The sequence below is a fragment of the Crotalus tigris genome, unplaced genomic scaffold, assembly GCF_016545835.1.
Source record: "Crotalus tigris isolate CLP2741 ecotype Arizona unplaced genomic scaffold, ASM1654583v1 scf7180000023687.2574627, whole genome shotgun sequence".
In the NCBI taxonomy this organism is placed as follows: Eukaryota; Metazoa; Chordata; class Lepidosauria; order Squamata; family Viperidae; genus Crotalus; species Crotalus tigris.
In genome coordinates, this window is record NW_024100118.1 from 1,483,981 (window position 1) to 1,509,295 (window position 25,315).

At 37.6% G+C, this 25,315-nt stretch overlaps 2 protein-coding genes across 2 annotated transcripts; one reads left to right on the forward strand and one right to left on the reverse strand.

The window, feature by feature from the left end:
• The first annotated feature begins 1,030 nt into the window (after window positions 1-1,030).
• On the forward strand, window positions 1,031-8,466 carry FAM151B (family with sequence similarity 151 member B). Its single transcript, XM_039320739.1, has 6 exons — window positions 1,031-1,474; window positions 2,686-2,811; window positions 4,159-4,309; window positions 6,019-6,230; window positions 6,986-7,121; window positions 7,982-8,466. Exons 1-6 carry the CDS (start codon window positions 1,411-1,413, stop codon window positions 8,172-8,174), a joined length of 882 nt encoding a protein of 293 aa, XP_039176673.1. The 5' UTR covers window positions 1,031-1,410; the 3' UTR covers window positions 8,175-8,466.
• Window positions 8,467-8,797: 331 nt separating this feature from the next.
• On the reverse strand, window positions 8,798-24,945 carry ANKRD34B (ankyrin repeat domain 34B). The gene is made up of 2 exons (XM_039320785.1): window positions 23,808-24,945; window positions 8,798-15,216 (listed from the first exon to the last, which is right to left on the reverse strand). Exon 2 carries the CDS (start codon window positions 15,175-15,177, stop codon window positions 13,669-13,671), a length of 1,509 nt encoding a protein of 502 aa, XP_039176719.1. The 5' UTR covers window positions 15,178-15,216; window positions 23,808-24,945; the 3' UTR covers window positions 8,798-13,668.
• Between the last annotated feature and the right edge of the window lie 370 nt (window positions 24,946-25,315).

Genomic DNA, 25,315 nt, shown 5'->3' on the forward strand with positions numbered 1-25,315 from the left:
ATGTCTCTTTTATGTCTACAGCAGGGGTCTTCAAACTTGGCCCTTTTATGATTTGTGGACTTCAACTCTCAGAATTCAGCCTGGCTAAGGAATTCTGGGAGTTGATGTCCACACATCATAAAAGGATCAAGTTTGAAGACCCCTGGTCTACAGTCACTCTTTAAGTAAACTTACTTCTCCAGGTTATTTGACTTGAGTTACCATTGCCTGTTAACTATCTTGAATATTTTTAATACTGAGGAGACACTAGCTTTTGTACTCTTTTTTTCTTTCATTGTCAACAATGAATTTCTTTAGTTTTCCTTGCTTCCAGCTATTCAAGAGGCATCATCAGCATTTCTGTGGTTTATGTTTCGCCCACAAATTTTAATTATAATTGTTGTTTTTCAAATCTGGTGTGTATGATGATATATTATGCATATATGTTAACTAATTAAAAGAGATCCAATCATGGCCCACTCCTTTCCCACTTTTGAACCATTTAAATATCCCATATTGTTACAATCTGATCATCATGTAGTACGTATTATTCACTAGGCAGGTAGCCTTATACATGCATGTTTTCATGGACTGTCCACGTGTCCTCACAGTTAAAAGCTTTTAGAAAATCAATAGACATTTTTGTCAAACTCCCTTGCCATCTGCAGTATTCATCAGATATTAGCAATAGGATCCTGGGTGCCCATGATTCTTTTGCTACTATGATAGCTTTGTGCACTGTCTGGCACTTTTCATTCTGAAATACTATTAAATAAGCAAACTGGAAAACATGCATGCAAAAATCCCTCCTACAAATAGCAGGAGGAAGTTTTTCCAAAGATGCAGGTTATAGTTTTAATTACCGGATCATCATTTACTAATCCTTATAAACTATCAAGCACATTTACAAAAATGGGATTTTTGGCAGAGAAACTATTTCACGGTTCAGTGCCTACATTTTCATAAAACTCTGGAATAAACTGATAAAGTCAATCTGTGAAAGGGAGCGGGTGTCCCTCTTCAGCTTCATGGCTGAGCCGGGATTTAAACCCGGATGCATCATAGAGATAGAGCTATTCTGCCAGTTGGGAGCTGGCATCAAAATGAATCCATAATTTCTAAATCCTTTTGAATTAGCTATTTCGCTAATAATAAATCCCTAACCACAGACTGCAAAGGTAGTCAAATTAGAAAGTAAGAGCGGCGAGGCAAATTCACGAATAAGTCTCGCCGTCGCTCTGCGGGGAGCAAACGCGGAGGCGGGCGAAGGGCAAAGCCTGCGCACTCGGAAGTCGGACTCGGCGAGCCTTAATGCGGAGCGCTTGCTGGAAGGCCCCGGCAATGCTGCGGAGAGAACCGATTGCACGCCTCCAAAAGGCCAGGGCGAACTCTGCGGCGGTGGAGGGGTCTGAGTAAGACCCGAGGCCGAACATGCAAGACGACGAAGGAGGAGGAGAATCGGACGCCGGAGGGTCCGCGCGCGGCGAAATGGAAGGTACCCGCTCCCTTTCCCCCCTTCCTCGTTGGCTTGGTCTTGGACCCCCCGAGAGGGTGTTGCTATGTGTAGAGCTATCCCGGAGCTGCTCTGGTTAGCTAAATGGTGCGATCTCTTACGGAAGTTGCTCTTATGACTTGATGGCTGGATCAGGATCATTTATTTGAACTGTTAATATTGGACTATTAAAACCAAATACCTCAAGTTGCAGAACACCTTATTATATACACTATAAATAATGCAATCAGAGATTGCAGAGATTGGAAAGAAACGCAAGATACTTTATCCCTTGAAAGCCTCTTCCTAGGTTGACTTCCATCTCAACATTAATAAGGAAAGGATTGGAGACAACTGGGGACCACGGTGAACTCATCTTGACTGTGCCTGTACCATACTGCTGAGCAAGGGAAGCTGGCACCCTTTCTCCTTTCCCCTCTCCTGGTGTGGGCAAAATTATCACCACCTATTGCCCAACCCCAGAGGGAGAATACATTATGACTCCTCCCTCCCAATTTACATTATTCAGATTGAAACAGATTGGACTGTAGCTATCTTTGTGTTTTCAGGGCTAAAGCAGAGTTTCAACTATCATTCATTGTCCCTGAAATTAACTTTGTACGGCAGATCTCATGGATCCTATACCGAGAAGACACATAGAGGATGTGAAGGATCTGTTCGCACACTGTTTCTCAAACTCAGCAATTTTAAGATGGAGAGACTTCAACTTCCAGCATTCTGGCTAGGGAATTCTGGTAGCTAAGTCCACCCATCTTAAAATGCTGAATTTGAGATGCTACAGCAGGGTTGCTCAACCCCCCACCCCCAACTGGTCCACAGCAGCAAGCAGGCTGCACAAACAAGCAAAGCTCCATCCTCAGGATACAGGCAGTATTCAAAACCATATCCCCTCTGGTCCACGGAAAAACCTTTCTCCATTGCACCGGTCTGTGGGGCCCAAAAGGTTGGGGACCTCTGTGTTAGGGCATCTCTTACAGATAACAATTGAAGACCTCTAATGAAAGAAAATTCATCGTATTATGTGACTGCCTGTTCCACTGGCTGACAGTTCATACAATCTAGAAGTCATTTTAATCCATTGGTTTTGATCCTGGCCTCTGAGGGAGTAGATACTAAATTAATAGAGAATAGAACAGAGATGAAACAACTAGGTCCCTTATATGAAATTATTACTGTCAATGTTTTCCACATAGGATTTTGGAGTCAAAATATATTAGATTATTTTCTGAATACCAAGCAAATTAAATCAAGAGATGGAGCTGAAATCATTTGGTATCACAGAGCAAACAGTAAGCAACGCATGAAAGAGGCAATACAGGGTAAGTATTGGAAAATAATACTTGAATATGAGAAAAATTAATTTTTGTTATTGTGTACTTCATAATACAATATAGTAGTATTTTAGTTCAGTAATTCTAAAAAGCAAAGCAGAGTTAAATCACAATATTGAATTTAGTTTGATGGAAGTGGCAGAGGGTTTTTTAGGGGGAATAAGCTTTTTTTTTTTTAAATAATCTGTTATAAAGATAATGAATTTACTGGCAGCATTATCAAGAAAAAAATATTTATGCTTAGAGACAAAATCCAAAAAAATATAATTGTACAATGTGCAGTGCATTTATTCCATTTTGCTTAATGTGTTCATTCATTCACATGTGTTATATAGTTATATACCCCACTATAAACCTTTTTTCCGACAAAAATTCAAATTACAATCACATTCACATAATAGTTTTAGCCAAGGTCTTAAGAAACATGGTTTACGTAATCTAATTTTCTCTAATTACACAATCCATTGAGTCATAAATTAATCCCAATTTGGAACTGGATAGCATATTAGTTTCACCAATTTCTTGATTAGTATGTTCTGCAAACCCACACTCTATTACCTTTTTCAAATTGAGGGGCAGACTTAATCCAAAATTGCTCCAAAGCAATTGTGCATCAGATGAATTCCCTTATCACAGCAATCTTTCAATTGCAGACTGGCTGAAAAAGCAAGGCATTCCTTTGTGAACTCACTGCCAAAGAGTACAAATAAGCCCAAAATAAGAGACTGCAGAGTCCTAAACTGGATGGGAGGGGGAGGAAGAGGTTCAGGATAAGCAAATAAAGAATTGGACTTCATCGGATTTCACTGTGTTGGTTTTGGACTTGGGCCTGACATAAGCAGCTAAATTGCTTATCCTAAAAACAGAAATGAGAAATTAAATGATTTGATACCCAAAGCAGAGAAAACAGTAGTGTTTTTTTTCCAATTAACTGCCCTCTGAACAATTTCCAATACATTTACTATTTTGCATTTTAAAGCAATAGAAGATGCTTAAAAGTTATATTTTAAGTTGTTCTATTGTCTTCCCAACAGACGACATAAGTAATGTGAATACATATTAACGAGAGGAAGAAATTATTCTTACATTCTTTAGTTAATATCATTCTCCCTGGCGTAAAAAGGAAAATAAATTTGAAAGATGCAGATTTTCTGATGATTCTTTAGTGATTTATCTCCATCACTCCTTAATAGGTTGTAAGCTCCACATTGCTCCTTTTATTAGTTCTCATGGGATATATAAGTGGAAAAAAATAAACACTTTGCTACATATGGCTTTTTAAATAAAACTATTACTATTTTTTTCTTTTTCTGCCCTTGTTTTGGGAATTAATAGGTGCTGCTCACATGATAGAAGCAGATGTCCTGCTTTATGGTAATCACCCAGTCATGGCTCATCCACCTGAAACAAATAGCGATAACACACTCAAAGAATGGTTAAATGAAATTAAAAGCACCAATAAAGGGATGAAGCTTGATTTTAAAAGGTAATTTGGAAAGTATATGCACACACACACACATATATATACATTTCAGACTTTAAATAATTAACCACTACATTATTGAATAAGCAATTATTGGTCAAACAATTACCAACACATACATTATGAAGTGTAATGACATCTGTGTATGTATGCCAAGAACTGCATTTTTAGTATAACCCTGCAGGATCTATCAGTAAAGTGCTGAAAGAAACCCTAGTAATAAAAAGCTAAAACAAGATAGCTGACTAATGCCAAAATTTTGACTGGGAAGAATTAGCCTCATGGCAAATATTTAATATATTTTTACAATACAACATCAGCAAATAATTCATTTAATGGTTCTGTGCATATATTTACAATATTCATGTAACATTACTTCACTTGATCCAATTCTTCTCTGTCTTTCCATTCACAAGTTGTAAATGTGGATTATTTTTATTATAAAGTTCTTTTATGTAAGCTGTATTCGCAAACTTGTGGCCATGGCCACGTGATTATGATTTTAAGTGCTCCCTGCCAGCTTCCCACAAGCAAAGTCAGTGGGGAAGCTAGCAGGAAGTGAGATGTTGCTCCTGCTGCCACTGCTTTTTTGCTCACCTGCGGTCATTATGTTTATCTCTTTAGGTAAGTAAATATCACAAATACTGTCAGTATTTGTCTATTATTATATTTTGAAATAATTCAAAATAAGTCGCCAGTAATTGGAATAAATGATACTACAAATAAAAGATGCTTCTATACATGTAATCATGTTTAACTTAATATGTATATGAAGTTTCACTATGCTTCATGGATTTGAAAATCCTTTGAAAGTGTGTGACTTGGGTGTATAATTTGCCACCTCAAGGACAACAGAGCTCCGTGCGACAAACTAAGGGACTCACTGCACAAGTTTTTATATTATTCTTGTTATCCTTATTTGCTATTTCATTATTTTGTTAATTTTGAAAACTTAATAAAGAAAATGAAATAAAGTATAGCAAAATTCCTGTTATTTCAAACAATCTTTTTTTTCTCTGATCAATAGAGGGTGCTACAACCCTGAAACTCTTTTCTACTTTTTTTTTTTTAAAAAAAACCCCTACTGTGACCTTTTGTTTTTTTTTTTAAATGAAGAATTAGTGAAGATTGAAGCCAAAAACCAAGAAAAACATCTTAGAATTTAAATCCTAGAGTAAGCATGCATGAATAAAAAGAAATCCCTGTTCCCTCCTTGATAGCATCAAACTTAACATTCTGGTATTGTGTGTGTACATCTCTCTGTCTTGCTATCTTTGTATAGTGTCCAAGCTCATTAGATATTTTTCTGCTGTTTGCAATAAAAATAACATACCTAGCTGTGCCATTTTGTTAATTTTCTAGTGTAAGCAAGTTCCTGTATATAGATGTTGAAATTTTGGAGTCAAGATTTATTGTCACATATGAAAGTTTATAATTTTGGAAACTTTGTGCACACTAAAAGGAGATAAATTACAAATTACAAAAAGGGGATAATTGTCCTGATTTTTCTAAGGAGTAGAATGATTTTTTTTAATCATTTGCATGCTTAAACTGCCCAATTTTACTATTAACCCTTTCCCCAATTTTAAAACTTAAAAAAAAATCCAAACATTTCTTCTTGCCAAATTTGCATTTCCAATATTTTGATAATTGATGAAAAATATACTGCATCTTTTCACCAAATACTTTAAAATGTATTGTCTTGTTTATAGCCTAGAAGCTGTGAATCCCTCAATGAAGCTTCTTGGAGATCTGCAACTTAGGCAACCTATTTGGATAAATGCAGACATACTTCTAGGGCCAAAAGGAAATCACCCTGTTGTAGATGCAAAGGGATTCCTGGACACAGTGATCTCATCTTTTCCAGATGTAACTTTATCTTTGGGATGGACTGTTGGGAGAATTAATTCACAATGCAATACAGGTAATGCAAATCCATGCTAATGCTTTAAATTCATCTATAGATAATACAGTGCAATTCGTCTTGTTCTGCAACCAGGGCAAGGCATCTTTAGATAGCTACTTCGGATGACCTTTTTACACTGAGGTCACTGCACACAGAGGACTAAAATTCAACACATGGAGGATAAGCAAGATGGCAAAACTGTTACAATCATGATTTCCCTTCTCCTTTACTCATGCAATTTTCAAGATGCATATAAATCTGACATGGCTAATATTATATCAAAATGATTCTTTGATCCCATATCTTTAACATTAATTTCAAATACCACAGCAAGGCATTACAACTAAAGCTTTCTCTTACAGTATATTTTAAAATATATTATATCCAGCAGCATCTTAGGGAGGCAAGGGGATTGAAAATGATATAAGCAGGGTCATATTGACATTACACAAGCTGTTATGTCACCTGCACATACAAAAGAGACAGAATTTGTGGAGTGGCATTGATGCACATTCATAGTTTTGACAAAAGCAATGGATCTTCTGGATAGGTTCAGTTATATTACATTACTACACACTATCATTTTTAAATGCAGAAAACAGGATTTGCAAGAATCAAAGTTTCCCTTTCCCATCAGTGCTCGTTATCTCTTCCTATTCCTCCTCATTCCAGAAAAAAGGATTTCTGAGTAATTAATAATTAGAAGTGAACAGCTTAGCTAACAGAAATTCACCTTCCATATCTGAGTACTATAGTATTTGTTCCTTCTTTAGGTTACAGTTTAGCCATGGTACAAGAAATGGCAGCAATATGTAGAGATCGTACTCAGCCAATCACATTTGCCGTAAGAGCTGATTTGGTTTGTCGGTCAATATCTGAACTTCTATGGTTACTACAGCAATCAGACAGGTATGATTTCCACTAACTGAATATTGTAATAATATATAAAAGATTCAGAAAATACACAAAACAGATGTAAGATAGCAATATCACTTAGACTTATATACCACTTCACAGTGTTTTATAGACCTCTCTAAGTGGTTTACAGAGTCAGCCTATTGCCCCCAACAATCTGGGTCCTCATTTTACCAATCTGTGAAGGATGGATGGCTGAGTCAACCTTGAGCCCTTCAGAATTGAACTCCTGGAGTCAGCAGTGAGTTAGCCTGCACTACTGCATTCTAATCACTGCGCTGCCACCAGATGATCCATTGGTCAATGTTTGCTTCAACAAAGCTAATGCAGGAGTGTTCAATTTTCATTTACTGTTCTTTCTGTACCTTATATCAGGATGGGCAACCAGCTATCGTCAAATTTCCTTTTATGGTTTTCAGAGTCTGACTATAGATGCTGAATACTAATATCAAGGTACCATCATTTTGCAAGAGGAAATGCAACCATCAACTATGCACTAAAATAGACTTATCACTAGTAAACATAAAAACAAAGAAACCTCACCTTCTCTGCCCAAATGATACATCCACATCTTCCTTGGCCTTAAGCCAAGGTGGAAATTATTGTTTGAAGCCAACCATTATATTAATAAAGCTGCTCACCTTTTTTATTTCAGTAGATTCATGAATTTTGATATGACTATCATGAAATATGTGGATTCAGTAAAACACTCTTTTTCAAATGAAAGAAAGCTTTCATTTGATAGAACCATCATTATGTGAAAATAACACGATTGAAGTTTTGGCATTTACTTTTATTGCAATACCTACTTTAGATATCTGTGAAATAATTCAACTTTGGTATTCTTCTTCCAGGTACACATTAACTATTTGGACTGGAAAGGATGATGAATATTCCGTAGATGATTTACTCTTCATCAGACGCAGCTTTGATGAATATAGAGTTTTTTATGATATCTTGGAGCCACAAAATTCTAAATTCAGAGAAGCAATAGGAATATTGAAAGGACAAATAAAACAGCCCTGTCAAAATGTATTTAGGCATTAGACTGAGTGGAAAAATGCATTACATTGAATTGTAAATTTCCATCACTGATGGAACACAATTTTATTTACTGAAGTGGATGCTTTCATCAAGTTCCCTTCCACAGTTTCATCTTCTGCCTTCACAAAATTTGCTCTTATGAATGGTATGGAATTTTGGAGGGGAGGAAAATAAATCAGAAAATAAATCAGGTTAATGGGCATCATTTAGGAGGAGATGTGTGTGTAAGACATGGGCTACTATTATGAAGGCTGTACTCCTTTGTATGGAAATAAAGTTGCCAAATCATCCTGGAGGATATGTGATTACCCTGGTTAACAGCTGCTTTCCCACCATTTCAAGGGACTCACTAAAGTATACAGGCATGATGTCAACGCTGCTAACATCGCATGTTCTTGCTTTGACAACAGATGGAAATGTAGCCATTTTACTCTTTTGCTTTTAGAGTTAGTTGATGCTGGGAGGGGGAATATGGATGAGAGTCCAGTTAGTCATAATAATAACTCAGCCTGGGAATCCAAGGTTATTGCGCCCAGAGTTGATAAAGATTTGGAGAGTGGGGAGAAAGCTCATGCTTCAAGCTAATTGGGTAATGTGATTTATGACAGTTAATTGGAGGAGGGAATTGTGCTCAGGGGAGGGGAATTCAGTTTTTGGCTTTATGTAGTGCTGATACTTTGTTTCCCGAATAAAAGATTCTTTAATGTGTCTGTTGGAACCATGACACATTATTTGAGTTGGGGCTTTTAACCACAGGACTGATTGCTGTCCATCTCCTGCTTAGGTAGTTAGTGAAGTATCCTTCATGGGTCTTCCACAGATACATTTAATAGGAACAGTTAAGTCTATTCCTGTGGTGCTGCAGTCTTTAATATGGAGCAACCTGATGCAAAAGGGCCTCCTCATTAGTTTAAGAATGGTCTCCAAAATAATTCAATCTAGGCTGTTCAGTTTTATATCACTGGATTTTACAATGCAATTATTGCTATAAAAAACACAAATCAAGGGGTTGAGAAGCATACATTTTTAAAATAGTTAATGCTTAAACTCCTTAGTGTATTCTTACTATGGTATAATGTGGGTATGGGGTGGGTTAGCATCAATGCTTTTGAAGCCTTTCCCCCCCCCCTCCGAATAGTTCCCAAACTTTTTAAGCTGATTTGTCATTGGAATCTATTCCTTCTGTGGAATTTCCAACTGTTAGAAAAAAACAATTCTATAGCAGATTTTCATAGGAGCCTGGCAGATGGGGAAGTCTTAAATCAATTATTTTAGTTTGTATAGAGATTGTACAGTTTTGACATCTTTGCCAGTTTTGACATCTCTGCCAGTCTGTTATTCTATTCCAATTTAAGGTCTTTTGAAGACGATCATAGACACCTTTCTCCTCTGTTGTCCAGTTTTTCCGGAGAGCATACCTGTGCAAAGTAGAACTACGGTAATGAGCAACTGGCTTTAAAACAAACAATAGAAGCAGAGCTTAATTTTTCAATGATGTAAAAAAAAAAAAATCCCAGAAGACAGCATAAATCACCCCTGTATTTTTCCAAGGAAACAAAATGGGCTTGTCAAATGTCAAGCTTGACTTGAAAGAGATTTCACTTTTATATCCCATTTTGACTTTTCTGTATTTAATTTCCTAGGAGAAAAGTGTTCACACAGAGATATAATCTACAATTATAAATGATCTCTCCAAGGTTGTACAAATATTACATATACTTGTCTATCCATTCCTTCTGTATCTATCCAAGTCTTCATTCAGTAAATTATTTCAGTGTCCTGGATTTCCATGTTATACTGAACCACTGGTATAATATGCTAAGATAAATTGTGGTTGGCTAGTATGTTTAACATATTCTGGGAGCATCTTTAAGGGCACACTGGTTTTTGCCCAAGCAAACTCAAGTCTTTAACACAAATACATATTTTCCCCAAACGTATTGAAAATAAATGAAATTTTATTTCATGTACTTCTTACTTTTTTCATTTAAGTAGATGGAATGATATATGACTGAAACTGATTTTACAGTTGACCTTAATAATCTAAAGGAAAAAGTAAAGCTAGCAGTAAAATGGTTATCAATTATAATTAAAATTTAACAGAGTAAAATGAAACATTATAGCAAATTTTGGTAGTGAAGGCACACTCATATCTTTTATCAATTTATAACTAATACTTTAGTGAAACTATAATAAATGGAGATTTTTGATTTGGTTCCATTTTAAAATAGTGGTTTGAAAGTGCTGTATCATTGAAAAATATTTATTCCCTATCATTCAATACAGAAAGACAATCTTTTTTAGTATTTGCAGAGAGTAAATACAGTAGCTGCCCTTTCAAATATAATTTATCTTAATGGATATTAGCCTTCTTTCATTTTCTCCATTATCCATTTTTTTTAATCACAGAGGCTTTTACTGAAGTTTGACTACATTTATTTCAATATTTTCCATAAATCCTTTTCATGTTATCTTGTAACTCCCCAACAGAGTTGTATTGAGGTTGGAAACAAAAAAATTTAATCATTTCAGAACATACGTTATTTGTTTCACATTACCATTGGCTGTGGGTGTGTCAGAGGATACATAATGGAAACTGTAATAATTCTATAATGATTTGATAATGCATAATCTTGTTATACAAATCTGAAAAAGCTGTTCCAGTGATTTACCAACGTATTACATATAATTTTTTTCATATTGTTAAGACAGAATGATTGACCCCTTTTACATAACTTTATCCTCTAGAGCAGGTTATATATAATGGAGTTGGACCTGAAAGAGCTGAGGTTATACAAAATACTAAACCATAATGTAATAATGCAGCTCAAGGTGCATGTATCAGGTCAACATGCCAATTTATTAGCAAAAGTAATTTCTTATTAGGCTGTATATTTTAGTTTTTTCTAATTACAATGATTAAGACAATTTCCCAATTATTGGATGCATACTGAAATTACTCCACAGCACATTGAACAGTGGACAGTTCTGGAAGAATTATTAAAGCAATTAAATCTTTTGGTATTTTAAGAATTAACTATTTTTGGTATAAATTTCTTCATCTGGCTCTGTCATTCCTTAGTTTGCCCCCGATTAGTACAGCTAATGATATTTTTCTGAAAAGTAATGGGAGTTGTATAAGGAAAATACAATGGGGAGATACCATAATAGTAATAGTAATGAGATACCATAGTAATAGTAATGTAATATAATTGTAATTACAATAGTAATGGTACAATAGTAATAGCAATGAGATACCATAATAAAATCCCTTTTCTGATTAAAAAAGCCATCTCCATAAGCACAAAGACCAAATAAAGATCTTGCTACTCAGAAGAAACTGTAAAAATTGCATAAAATTGCAGTCTTTTTTAATACTATTTTAAGATTGAATGTACCAAAAACTTTAAACATAGAACAAAACACCATCAACAATTCCAAGGTTTAAATCTATGTATATACTTTTATTGTTGTTAACTCCTGATCTTACTTTAGAAATTGAGAAACTAAAAGCTTCAAAACAATTTTAAAGCACCTGTTAGTGCCAAGCACAGAAGTCTGACATTTCTTCACAGGAACTGTTCCAGTACAAAGTTTAATTCTGACATTTACAGTGTTAATATTTCCTTTTTATTCCCATAGAACAAGAATAAATAACAAAGTTATTTTTCATAACAGATGCCTGAAGGGCTTAAAACATGTAGCAGAAACAAAAAGAGCACCTGCCACGTTCAGCAAGGCCTAATTGTACGTGAAAGCTATCATTCCCATGCAAAGACACTGCAGATCCAAATATCCAATCTAGCAATAGCAACAACAATAGCACTTAGACTTGTATACCACCCCATGGTGCTTTACAGTACTCTTTAGGTGGTTTACAATGTCAGCATATTGCCCCCAACACTCTGGGTCTTCATTTTACCTTGGAAGGATGAAAGGCTGGGTCAACCTTGAGCCTTGTCAGGACTGAACTGCAGGTTATGGGCAATTTACCCGCAATACTGCATTCTAACCACTACATCACCAGGGTTCCTGGTGGACTTCAACTTCCATAATTTTCAGACTGGCTTATGGCTAGATAATTACAGAAATTGAAGCCTAACCCATCTGAAAAAAATCATACTATATAAATATTCCCAATAGTTAATGGCTAAATTGATCCTAGTGAAGGGTCTGGATTAATCTTAATGCATTTTGATCAATACCTTTGTTAGAGAAGGGGCTTACAAACACAATTTTAGATAAGTGATTTTGTTTTTTTAGTATCTCTAAATTTGTAAGTGACACATGTGGAGCCTAACAAAATACTATCTGCACAGACATCTCCTTTTCTTTCATTCCCTAATGTTTTACTACTGCATGAATATATTATACAGGTAATCCTCAATTAACAACAACAATGGAGCCTGCCCATCAAGGCCATAACTTGTGAGACATAAAGTGGGTCACCATGACTAGACCCATTTTATAGCCTTTCTGTGGCAACTGTTAAGGCAACCCCATTGTTCATCATGGGAAAATACTGGTTTTCAGCAAAAACATCATAAATTGCAAAGGACACCGCAAATGGCCATAAATGTGGGTCGGCTGCAGAGTGCCCAAAATGCAGTCACATGAGCAGACTAACATATCTGGGAAGCCCCACTGGAGAAGGATGCAGTAGACTGTAAAAACACTGGCTTAACATTTGTTAATGTTAAAAGTGTTCAATGAACAAAGTGTAGTTTAAAATCCTTATACTAAGCAAGAATATCCAATCTTTCATGTTTATAATGGAATGTATGAGGGCAGCAGTATTTTGTAGCTTACTGCAACTGAATTCAAATAAGCTGCTAAATCACAAGATACTGTTCATAAGCTGGGTTCACACAACATGCTAAGCCAAAGCTAAATAAACATTAAGGTTTAAATAATGTGTGATCCATTTATATATGGAATCCCTGAAGGGTGACTAGCTGATTAGGGCAAATGAGCCTGAAATAGCTATACTAGTCTCCCACTAACTCTTTGTCAGCCACAAAATTTTGAATTTATAGTGTTCACAGTATATGAGGTCTGCCTGCAAAACATGCTCCTACATTGGAGCGAAACGCAGAACAGACTGATTTATATTTGGTAGACCGGGTGCCTCACCCAACAGATAAGATATATATTCTCCCTAGTTTCTGCTGACAGGAGTAAGGGGGAACCTGTGGCTCAAAAGGGTAATACAGCTGCCTAACATGCAAGCTGCCCAGGTTCGAATCCCTGAAGGGTGTGATTAGCTGAAATAGCTATACTAGTCTCCCACTAACTCTTTGTCAGCCACAAAATTTTGAATATATAGACGTATATATCTCCAATCAAATAAGACTTGGTTCTTTTTCGCAGCTTCATTCAATATCAATTTAGAAAAAATGAATGGCTGATGTAATTGTTAACTGAAATGCCTGAGTAGCTAATTTTCATACAAGAAAAAAATTGAGGGAAGCAGACACATATTATTGTATATCATTTGCTAAAAGTTCACCAGCTGCTTGATCTGCTCTGTTTGTAATGACTGTCTTCTTGTCAACAGAGTTGTGTTCTTGAAGTCTTTGGGATAAGTAGGGGCTGTTGGAATTAGGGACTTTTGTCCACAGGAAGGTAGGTTATTCAACTTGTAGAGATCAGAGACTGGGGTATGAAGGTTCACATTTAAAGGGGGGAGAAAGTTAGGTCTAGCCAGGGTAGTGTGATCTGAACCCCGTCTCTCTAGAATAGCATGACTTCTCCTGCTTAAGAAACTGGGAGGCATGTTTTCAATCAATTCTTTAGAACTTGAAGATAGTGATGGAGATGGTGAAAGCAGCTTTTTCTTCCCTAGAAGTAACTTGCTGTCTTCTGTAACAGGGCCTAAGTTAGTTAACTGTGAATCAGAACTATAGTGGTTTGCACCCAGGTTTCTCCTTTGAACAATGCTTTTTAGGGTGGAAACAAAGTTCATATCGGTCAAATCCAAATTTTGGTCTGAAGGAATTTCACTCCGACCAGTCTCACCAAAAAGTGAATTAGAGTTTATTTCATCATATGACATCTTTCTTGAGGCAGTTTGTTCAAAGCTTTTCAAGAAATTAAGGGTATCCTTAATATCAATGCTGTGGTGCCTAGTGATATACCTCTTAGACAGGGCTAAATTATTGATTTTAAAACATAACTCTTCTTCTGGAGTTATATCATGAAGCTCTTCTTGTAAACTAGATATTTGATTCTGATTCAAGAGTGAAGAGGAAGTTTTCACCCAAGGCTCAGAGTAAATTTTGGCGTTTGGCATTTGAGGACCTGTATGTGTTTTTCTAGAAGGAGAATGCTGTTCAGATGCAGCTTCTTTTCTTCCAGGATGACTCAGTTCTTTGAAATTAAACAAAGACTTGTTTGTATCATTTGAATCTGTAGGAGGGGACAAAGTTGTTTTAACTTCAACTTCAGATGGAGAAGTACAAGAACTTGAAAACTGACATTCATCAACATCAGGAGGAGGCACATTTAAGAACTGCCTAGTTCTTTGCTTTCCAGATGGAGATCTGTCTTTGGTAATGATTATAACTTCTTTTCCCTTTGCTTTACAAGCATCTAATATAATTTTTAGAGTTTCCTTATCCTCTGAATTCACTGAATATAGAAGAACTGTGTTTCCTGAATGGTCTTGTAAACTTAAATCAGCTCCATTTTTAATGAGCAAAGAAACCACTTCAGGTCCAGCTTTCTGCAAGCAGGCATGCATCAAAGCTGTCTTTCCAGTTTTGTCTTGTATATTTGGATCTGCATTATTTTCCAAAAGATATTTCACCATTTTGAACTTGCTAGCACTCTGATGGTCTACATGTTTTGTTTTACAAGCAACCATTAAAGGTGTTTCACCATGATCATTGCTTTCATTAATGTAGGCCCCACCTTCTAACAATAATCTTGTAAGGCGAAGTCTTCTGTGATAAACAGCTTTAATCAAAGAGTTGCCATCTGATGAAAATTCTGTGACTTTTTCCATCCTTTTTTTCAAGTGATGGTTAGAACAGTTGAATGTGACCTAATTTTAAGAGAAGTTAAACAGGAAAAAGAACAGAATATTAATATAACACCTAAACATTTAAATGTTTATTTGACAAGGGAAAATAAAAAAAAATAGGACTCTTCTGTAAAATAATTGAACCTATTTTTAATAGCAAATAATTATACGTATCCTATATAACTAGCTTTTAGGTAAGTAGCAGTGCTGTAGGCAATTTGAACATGAGGATCCTATGAGCAGAATTCAAGATTTATCATTTAAGCCTAAAATAAAACCAGCATCCCAGAGGAAAAGTAAATTAGCATATCTCCATTCCCCTTAAACCCGTGATCTTATGGAGGATGGAATAAGGGCATAGGCAAGTGATATTCTAATACATGCAAAATTACGGGGACTATTTATCTTTCCCCAGCACTTATTTTTCAATAATCCCACTACATGTTCCAGGGATGTCTGCAGGGGCATTAAAAAGGTCAAGATGGTAATTATAACCATGCAATCAAAACTCTGCTCCTTTTTTACATGAGTTGCAATTTCACAGCTGGAATGTTGACTTTTCTAAGCCATCTTTTCCTGCAAATAGCCTGGCATTTTCTGAACACTGTAACTATGCCTACCAACCCTAAAAGTTTGGAAACCCTGGCTCTAATCCCAGACTGCTTTCTAACTTTGCATGTATATCCTCACAAACATGTAGAAAACGGTAGAAGTGAAAACAGAATAGAGATATCACTTTCTAAAAGCAGCAACAGAAGAATGCCTAATATTTTTTTATACTAAAAGACGTAATCCTTCCAAAATTAGCGTCCCCTAGAAGTTACAAAAACAAGTACAAAATGTAAAAAATATAGAATCTGAAATATTAGACAGTTCCCACTTCCACACAATATGCATCTTTAATATTTGGAATATATAAATGTATTTAGCTCTTGTTTTTGTCTTATAATATTGAAAAATAGTTCTTTTAATTCTAGACCAGAATTAACTAAAGTAACATGTGTACCGAGGCTCATAAAACAGGAGCAGATGACACTGACCAGTCTACAACACTGATATGATGTACAGAGTTTAGAAATTGGTAGGAATTGCATAGCAAAGTTATACTTTACAAAAATATTGATTTTCATTAATCAAAATACAATACATATGGTAATTTCAGAGTAATAATAATAATAATGATGATGATGATGATGGAAGGGACCTGGGAGGTCATCTAATTAATTAAATACTGGTATTAATTTTTGTATACTATTCAGCATTCTTGTCAAATAGTATTCCCTGCATTTTAAATTTGGAAATAATTCCAGGTACAGAGAAAACCAGTTATCAATGCCAGATATTTTTTCCTAAGTTTGGAGCAGGATGTGCACAGAATGGAAAATGTATTTTATTTGAATCCTGGAATAAATAATTTTCCAGATATCTGGTAAGCCATAGGTCAGTCAAAGCAAAACCTGAAATGTTTGATTTTATTTTAGGTTTTGGCGGAAAAAAATCTGGAGAAATTCTGGAGTAATATTATTGGGTTAACAGAGAAAGGCTGATGTGTAACTCTCTCCTTCTTCTCACAGGAACTCCCAGTGCAGCAGATCCCATCAACCTGCCCACCACCCCATCTTCCATCTATGACACGGGTGTCAAATTCGATCGAGTCGCGTGACATATCATGACTTATCACAATGTTTTTTGCCTTTGCAGAACTGGCGTGGGCGTGGCCTGCATGTGATGCATCTGGTGCGCGGGCCGCCAGTTTGACAGTTCTGGTCTATTACATGCTGCTCTTCAACTGCCAACATCTTTGGATATTTCTTTTTCTTCGCCTCTCTCTAACCCCTTCTATTTAAAACAACTGCATTTCTATCCATACCTGAACAAAGCTACTCTATCATATTCCAAGTGTGAATCAATATATCTTAAACACTCATTTTGCTTTGGATACAGACTATCTGAAAGTAGCTCTTCTACATATAGAATAGTTTGTGCATAAAATGTTTTCCCTATTCTCTATTGTTATTGAAACAATAATGTTCTTGTAGCCAAGGTAATCCGAACATTTATCTGAATGATTTGTAGAGACGTTTTTGTTCGTGGTGCGATAAAGATATTTTTTCCATTGTAGTCAAACAAGCTACGCTATCAATTACAGCCACTGTATGGTGCAGTTGTACATAAATATGATACATTGGTGAAGTAAGCATGTCATTTATGTCTCCAATTAAATGAACTATAGAGTCCATTAAAGCAGGGCTTTTCGTTTTATTGTTTGGTTTTTATTCCCGTCTGCTGGGTGGTTGCAGCAGGTTTTAGTCACTTCACAAGACCCTGGGACATTGTGACCATCATAAATATGAATCAGTTGCCAAGCATCTGAATGTAAATCACAAGACCCTGAAGATGCTGCAACATTCCAGCTGTGGGCTCAGCAAAAGTGCCAGGATCTGTGCAGAGCTCCAGTTGAAGCCTGGTGCTGATCCTGGCGCTTCCGCTGAGCCCTGACAGCCTGCAGCTCCAGCCATCTCTCGCTCAGGCTTGTGCGGTGCTGCCACTGGTTCAGCTCATTCCCCTCCCCTGCTACCACTTTTCTAGGATGGTCACGTACCACCTGCCAGGTGCCAATGCACCACAGGTGGTACCCATACCACTGGTTGAAAAGCCCTACATTAAATAATTTTTCCATTTACTTTTCAGCAGCCCCATAAGTGTTATCTTTACAATGTACTAACTGCATCAATGTTTTTCTATATTTTTTATTGTGTGTGAAGGACTGTGTTGCTGAAATTGTTGTCATAGTTTTAAGTCATATAATATTTAATAAAAGAGCATGTTATTGTCAATAAATTGATGAACACCAACTGTACAACTCATTCTGACTCAAAATTATATCTGGGAACATCTTCTCTAGATAAAATTTATCCATCCCATATGTCTGAGTTGGGAAGCATTGAGTGTACTCTCACACCTTCTAAAGCAGCGGTTCTCAACCTGTGGGTTGCGACCCCATTTGGGGCCATTTTTCCCCCTTTTTCCTTAGCTGTGTTACTCCCTTTTATTCTATTGGCTTTTGAAAGCCAATAGAATAGACTCTCTTGAATAGTCTAATTCTATTGGCCTTCAAAAGCCAATAGGAATTGTTCAGGCTGTCTCTGCCCTGCTGAGGCCACCAAAAGTCCCAATCTGCAAATGGTGCTGCAAGTTGTCTGCAGCGAAGGCGAGCTGTCTGGAAGTTTCCACCCCTCCCTGCTGAGCAACTACTAAAAATGTAAGTCAAAGAGGGCCAGGGGTGGCAGGTGGGAGGCTGGCAGGAGCAGGGAGGGTTGCTGGCGTGCGTGGGGCCTGGTGGGCGCCTTACCTCCCTTGGACTGGGCCAGCTGGTGGCCCAGCCGGTGGTCGCCCTGTGCCATTGCTGCCCCTTGCCAGCTAGGCCTCGGCTGGCGCAGGGGGCGGCACCAGGCATGCACGGCGCTCTTGGGCAGGGAAAGGCCTCGACTTATGACCAGTTGGATAGTCCTCGACTTACGACCAGTTGTGGGTCGCGGCATTAAAAAGGTTGAGAACCACTGTTCTAAAGCAATGCAATGGGGTCCAAGAAATTCACTTTCTCTGTGACTACCCCAGAATTGTGGAAAGATCTGCCCCTCATATGAGGATGACAATTGTTAAATGAGTTTTGATCCATTTTATGACCTTTTCTGCCATAGTTGTTAAGTAAATCACTGCAGTTGTTAAGTTAGTAATATGGCTAGTAACTGAATCTGGCTTCTCCATTACTTTCTTTGCTGGAATGTTGCAAAAATGACTACCATCATAGCCACCATAAATACATGCCAGCTGCCAAGTGTCCAAATTTTGATCACTTGACCATGGGGATACTGCAATGGGAGTGCCCATGGAATTTCAATCCTAAGTGAAACACTTCATGCAGCAGTTACCCTGTGTACAAGGAGAATGGGAGCCAAATCTCTATGGGAAGAAGACTGCATAGCCTGGCACTTACATAGAAGTTCCTCTCCTGTATATTGTACTGGCTTTCTTCAATGAGGGCATTTTCCAAAGCCACTTTCATAATGATCAAAATAAATAGGCAGATATATACCGTATATTCCGGCTTATAAGACGACTGGACGTATAAGACGACCCCCAACTTTTGAGAAGATTTTCAGGCTTTAGAAAGTCATGTTATACGCCAGAAAATACAGTACAATATTGAATTTCTGTTTATAGATGAGCACAATAGGAGTTCCTTTGCTGCTAGAAAGCTTTGTCTTGTTAGTGCTTATTTCTGTAAAAAAATAGGGCTGGCAGATTGGTTTTAAATTCAGAGAACAGCTACCCGTATATTCCTGCGTATAAGACGACCCCTGACTTTTGAGAAGATTTTCAGGCTTTAGAAAGTCGTCTTATACACCGGAAAATACGGGTAAGTTGATTTTGAAGAAATTTATGAAGAAGATAATTGCTTCAGAAAAGGGAAGTGATTGGCAGGATCACTAATGGGATATGCTGGAAAATACAAATATAATCACCTATAAGCATAGTTGTCTGACAAAAAATGATTGTGAATTCAAAGCAAGAGTTAAATTTAATTGCAATCAAAATTCAACAATACACAATATAAAGGTAAAAATCTTTACTGTAGTCAATTGCACAATTTCATCACTAAGCAACAACTCCATTTCAATGTACCTCTAGGACTTTTGCATTTTGTAGAAAATGGAACTGCAAATTACATTAAATTAATTCTAGAATGACAGACAGATCATCCATAACAACAGATCTTCACGGACTAACCAAGAAAACAAATTTGCCATTTTCATTTCATATATACAATGAGCCTGCTTAAGAAAACTTCAAGCAAATAGATATTATAAACATATTACGAGGTTAGAAAATATTGCCAGCCAATATTTCATTTGATTGCTTTGTTGTTAAATGAGTATATAACCTGGACAACACATTCAAATGCCTATCTCTACTCTTGACAAACAGTGTTGCTGATTTTGTACAAAAAGATGGTTACTAGAGAGGCATTAAATTTGAAGTCATTTCAAAGCATGCACAATATTCTTCTAACATCTATGACATGCAGAAAATTAATTTTATCTCTTTTCAATGAAGTTTTTAAAGAATAAAAATGTAGAGAATATCTGCATATGATCTCTTAGAATTAGTGATGATTGAATAGCACATTCCACTGCAGTATTCATTTTTTAAAAAAAGAAATCAGAGAATTGGAAGGATGCATTTAGGCTAATGAGTCCAATTTTATTAGTGATGTAATCCTAATTAAAGCTCCCTCAACAGATGGCTGAACATGAACACATCAGGGAAGAGGAGTTCCAACATTCCTTAGAAATTGATTCAACTGCTAAATTTTCTAATATTCAGTCAGAACCTCCTTCCTGTAACATAAGAACATTATTTTATGATCTTCACCCTGGAACAAAAGAGAACAGGTTTTCATTTTCTGTTTCATCCCTCTTCATCCACGTAAAAAGGTGCATTCTCTTAATTTCTCCTCATAAAAATAGATCCAAATCATTCTCACTACCCTTCTCCAGTATTACAGTTTGTCTGCATCTTTCCCAAAATCTTTGATAGTTTCTTGTTCTGACAAGATCAATAATTACGTGTCATCAAATTGGTGTGAACTCTTAATGACCATAGGGTACAAAACATTAGTTCTAAGAAAAGTTGAAATAGGTCAATCCTTTAGGCAAAGGAATACAGTAATTTGCAAATACTGCAACCCAATGTACTTCATATACTATATACAACAATTCATACATTACTATACATTCATACAGTGGTGAATGGATGAGTGTAAGATTTTCTAATTCTAAGTTTGAGAACATATTAAATATTTTAACCTAAAATACTGTGTGCAAACAACCAAAACAAAGAGATCACTAAGCTAGTTGAAAACAACACACTTCACTACTAGATGACTTATACCAGGCATGTCAAACTGCTGGCCCATGGGCCAGATGCATCACACTGAAACCGTGCCCATCCCATTACCGGCAATGGGGAAAAAGTCACGATATGTCACGCAACATCACGTGATGTTGCGAATTTGACATGCCTGACTTATACCACTGCTTCTGTATGGTACAACAATTAATAAGGAAACTTTTAGTCATTTAATACCTGCATAGTACAAAACCAATTTCAAATATAAGTGATACTAACTTGTGTAGATTAGTTCACCACATTGTTACATAATAGTAATAATAGAGTTGGAAGGGACCTTGGAGATCTTCTAGTCCAACCCCCTGCTCAGGGAGGAAAATCCATACCATTTCAGACAAATGATTGTAAAACTATCTTAGAGATTAGCACTATGCAAATATAGCCAACTAAGGATATTGTGACATCTTACATATGTTTATAGCATTGGAATCCATGAAAACCAATCTAGTTCCACATAAATTTGGGTTATCCTGTTACAGGAATATACAAACATTCCTAAGTGGACAGGTGGATGAGGAAAAGTTGTAGGCCTGTACTTTAAGAGTAGCTCTGCTGGAACAGATCTATCTAGTCCAGTGGTTCTCTACCTGTGGATCGGGACCCCATTTGGAGTCGAACGACCATTTCACTCTATTCTTTCAAAAGCCAATAGGAATTGTCCAGGCTGTCTCTGCCCTGCTGAGCCCACCAAAAGTTCCATTCTGCAAACGGTGCTGCAAGTTGTCTGCAGCGAAGGCGAGTTGTCTGGAAGCTTCCTGCTGAGCAACTACTAAAAATGTAAGTAAAAGAGGGCCAGGGGTGGGGGGTGGGAGGCCGGCGGGCATAGGAAGGGTTGCTGGCGCACATGGGGCCCGGCGGGTGCCTTACCTCCCTTGGGCTGGGCCAGCTGGTGGCCCAACCGGTGGTCGGCCTGCGCCGTCTCTGCCGTTTGCCAGCTATGCCTCAGCCGGTGCAGGGGGCAGCACCACGCATGCACGGCGCTCCTGGGCAGGGAAAGTCCTCGACTTACGACCGGTTGGGGGTTGCGACATTAAAAAGGTTGAGAACCACTGATCTAGTCTTTCTATCACTGTCTCTTAGAATAGTGAACTGGATGCATTGAGAAACTAACAAGCCTGTACTGAGGTAATAATTTCCTTCCACTGTAAATTCACAGCAATCAGTACATAAAGAATGTTTTCTGTGACTGAAGAGGCAGCAAATGGACATCAATAGTAGTAGTTATAGGAGCTGATCTTTCATGAACTCGTTTTAATTTTTGTAAATTGATTGCCAAAATCATCTAAACTGCAGTTGGTGAATTTCAGTTTAACTACTGTTTATTTTTTATTTAGACATTATTCATATACTCCCATTTACAGAAACAAAAACGAGATAGGATGTTTTGAGCAATTCTACTTTTATTTTGGTTCTATTTTCTATTACAGACCCTATCAAATAATATGTTGTGCAAATCTTACTGAAATAAAATGCAATTGATCCTAATGATACACATTCACCATTAAGCTTCATATCTGTATTCAGAAATTAATTGGTCCTAAATCAATAGACACTGAGAAGGTTCAGGGCTGTAAAAGCAGGTCTTTCCTAATAACTCCTAGGAAACAACCTCTATCAAACAGATACTTGGTCATCTTTAATATGAGTCATTACTATATCAATAGGCATAATATTGCAAATTTTTAAAGATTAGTTATTAATATTTGTTTGAATCCAGGTATGTAAGCCACTTAAAGTAACTTCAGTGATTGAGGCAAAAGAAAGATAAACATTTACTTCAACACATGCTATGCATGAAATCTTTGTAGAGCTGTTAAAGAGCCCTACCATGATTTTGGAGTTTTTCATTTTCTTAATTACTTATATAGTAATCTTAAAATAACCTTTGTAGAAAATTAGACCTTCTCTCGCCCCCAACTGCACTACAGAATTTAACTGGGATAGGCAGAGTATTATCACTAAAGTTACTCCACCCTTGCATTCTAGATGGAGTACACTATTTTCAGTTAAACATAATTATAGTATTCTATAAAGTACAAATACAACATTTTTGTATACATTTCTCATACACTGCAGGGAATTATAAAATGACAAAATTAAAAGCGAAGAAAATAATCCTTTTCAAAAACCCTGTTTTAACACAGGATTAAATGCTGCTTTCTCAAACCTGGACACCACAATTCCCATAAACCCCATCCAGTCTGATTCTGCTCACACAGATCAAGGACCCAAGTTGAGAAAAGTTGTGCATATAAAACAGTCGGGTTCCTATTCTCCTTATTCCAGTATTATTCCGCTTACTTCCAACCACCTAGCTCCCAGTTAGACCGGACTAAAGTCACTCACGACGGTATTTATCTCTGCAAAAGATACCGCGCGCGGCTCCGCTTAGCGCCTTCTCGCCCACCTCGCACCACGCTCCCCAAAATCCCGCCAGCAGCCTTGAGCGACCCTCTTAGGCACGAGCGGACGTCTTAGGCGGCTCCAAAGTGCACAACTGAGTGAACCGTCCGGGGCGCTCGGAGGGCGGCAACCCAGCCGTTACCGTACGAATCTATCTCAATTGCAGAAAAGCGAAGGAACCATTCCTAAATTGCTCTGTCCTCTCTCCCGACTGCCGCCCTACTTGAAGTGCTTACCTGCTTGACGAAGTGGCCGTCTAGGCTAGGGGCTTGGAGCGGAAAGCTGCCATTTCTAGCCTCAGGCTCTTTGTGGTTCTTCTGCGCGGAGGAGAAAAACGGACGGGAGGAAAGAAGGGATAGAGGTAACCCGGCTGGCTACGGCCCTCCCATTGGTCACACGGTCCGGAGCAAATTTTACCTCCTCGGTTCCACGAGGAATGACGGCTCCGAGTAGATGCAGCTCAACTCCGATGAGCGGACGGTTGTCGTTTGCACGCAGAACAAGCCGACTCAGGGAAGAGGCGCTTCGCGCCAGAAGCCGCGAAAGCAACCAGTGGAGGGGACGCGGGCACGCGCAGTCTCCCCCAGGCCCGATTATTAAGGCGAAAAGGTGGTTCAGAGTTGAAAGGGAAGCAGATCTGTAATAGAGGCTGGATTCACACGTGAGTCATGTGAATACATGATTTCTTTTAGTTATGGTTGTTGAAAAAGCCACATTTAGTTCATAAACTCCGATGGATGAGAATCAAGCAACATGCTCAGCCCGAACCATACCATTTATGATTTAACTTGATTTTTCAGTTGGTCTGGCCTATTACTGTTGTTGCTACACAGCCAAACAAGCTCTATTCCTTCATTTGCATTTAAAGCAGAAATTCACAGAATTGCATCTTCCTAATCTGGGATAGTAAGATGCAGTTCTGGGAATTTTGCTTCAAATGTAAAACGAAAAGGAATAGAGCTCGTTTGGCTATTTAATGATAAGTAAGCATTAAACTGGCCACCCTACTTTAGTATTGAAAGGTTCTGGAACAAAGGGAAATTGTTTAGTCTAACTGTTGCTTTCTTGCTTTTTTGTAATCAGCTTTTGCACCAGAGAAATTTTATGCAAGTGTGGGAAACATGTACATAAATGGGATATACTGAAGGAGGGAATAAGGGAATATACAGGAATGATTGATGTCTTTCTTATGATGCAATGGTTCTGTTGTCTGTTTCTCATTGGCTAATAAAGTTTATAAAGCAATGCTACCAACTTTCTAAGGTGTGGCACTTCTGGACGAACTCTGCCAGCGTTCTAGATTGTTGGCTACCCAGTTGCTTAATTTGATCAAATAGTGCTGCTTGATCAAGAAGTCTCCGCTTGGGTTATCTGATTAGATTGATATGGTCTCTCAAGTTAAAGCAGTGGTTCTCAACCTTTCTAATGCCGCGACCCCATAATACAGTTCCCCATGTTGTGGTGACCCCAAACCACTTATACATCACCGGGTGCCAGGGGTGGGGCCAAAGAAAAGGGGAAAAAATGGCGGACAGCCTTGTTTGGCGACCCCTGTGAAATGGTCGTTCGACCCCAAATGGGGTCCCGACCCACAGGTTGAGAACCACTGAGTTAAAGTAAGGGACTGGGACCTTACAGTATGTTGCATGGATCTAGTCCTCGGGATTAGTTTACAGTTCAGCATGTCATGTAAAGCTTCAGAACTGGTTCCTTGGGCTAACCATTTTAAAGTTATCCACAAGTA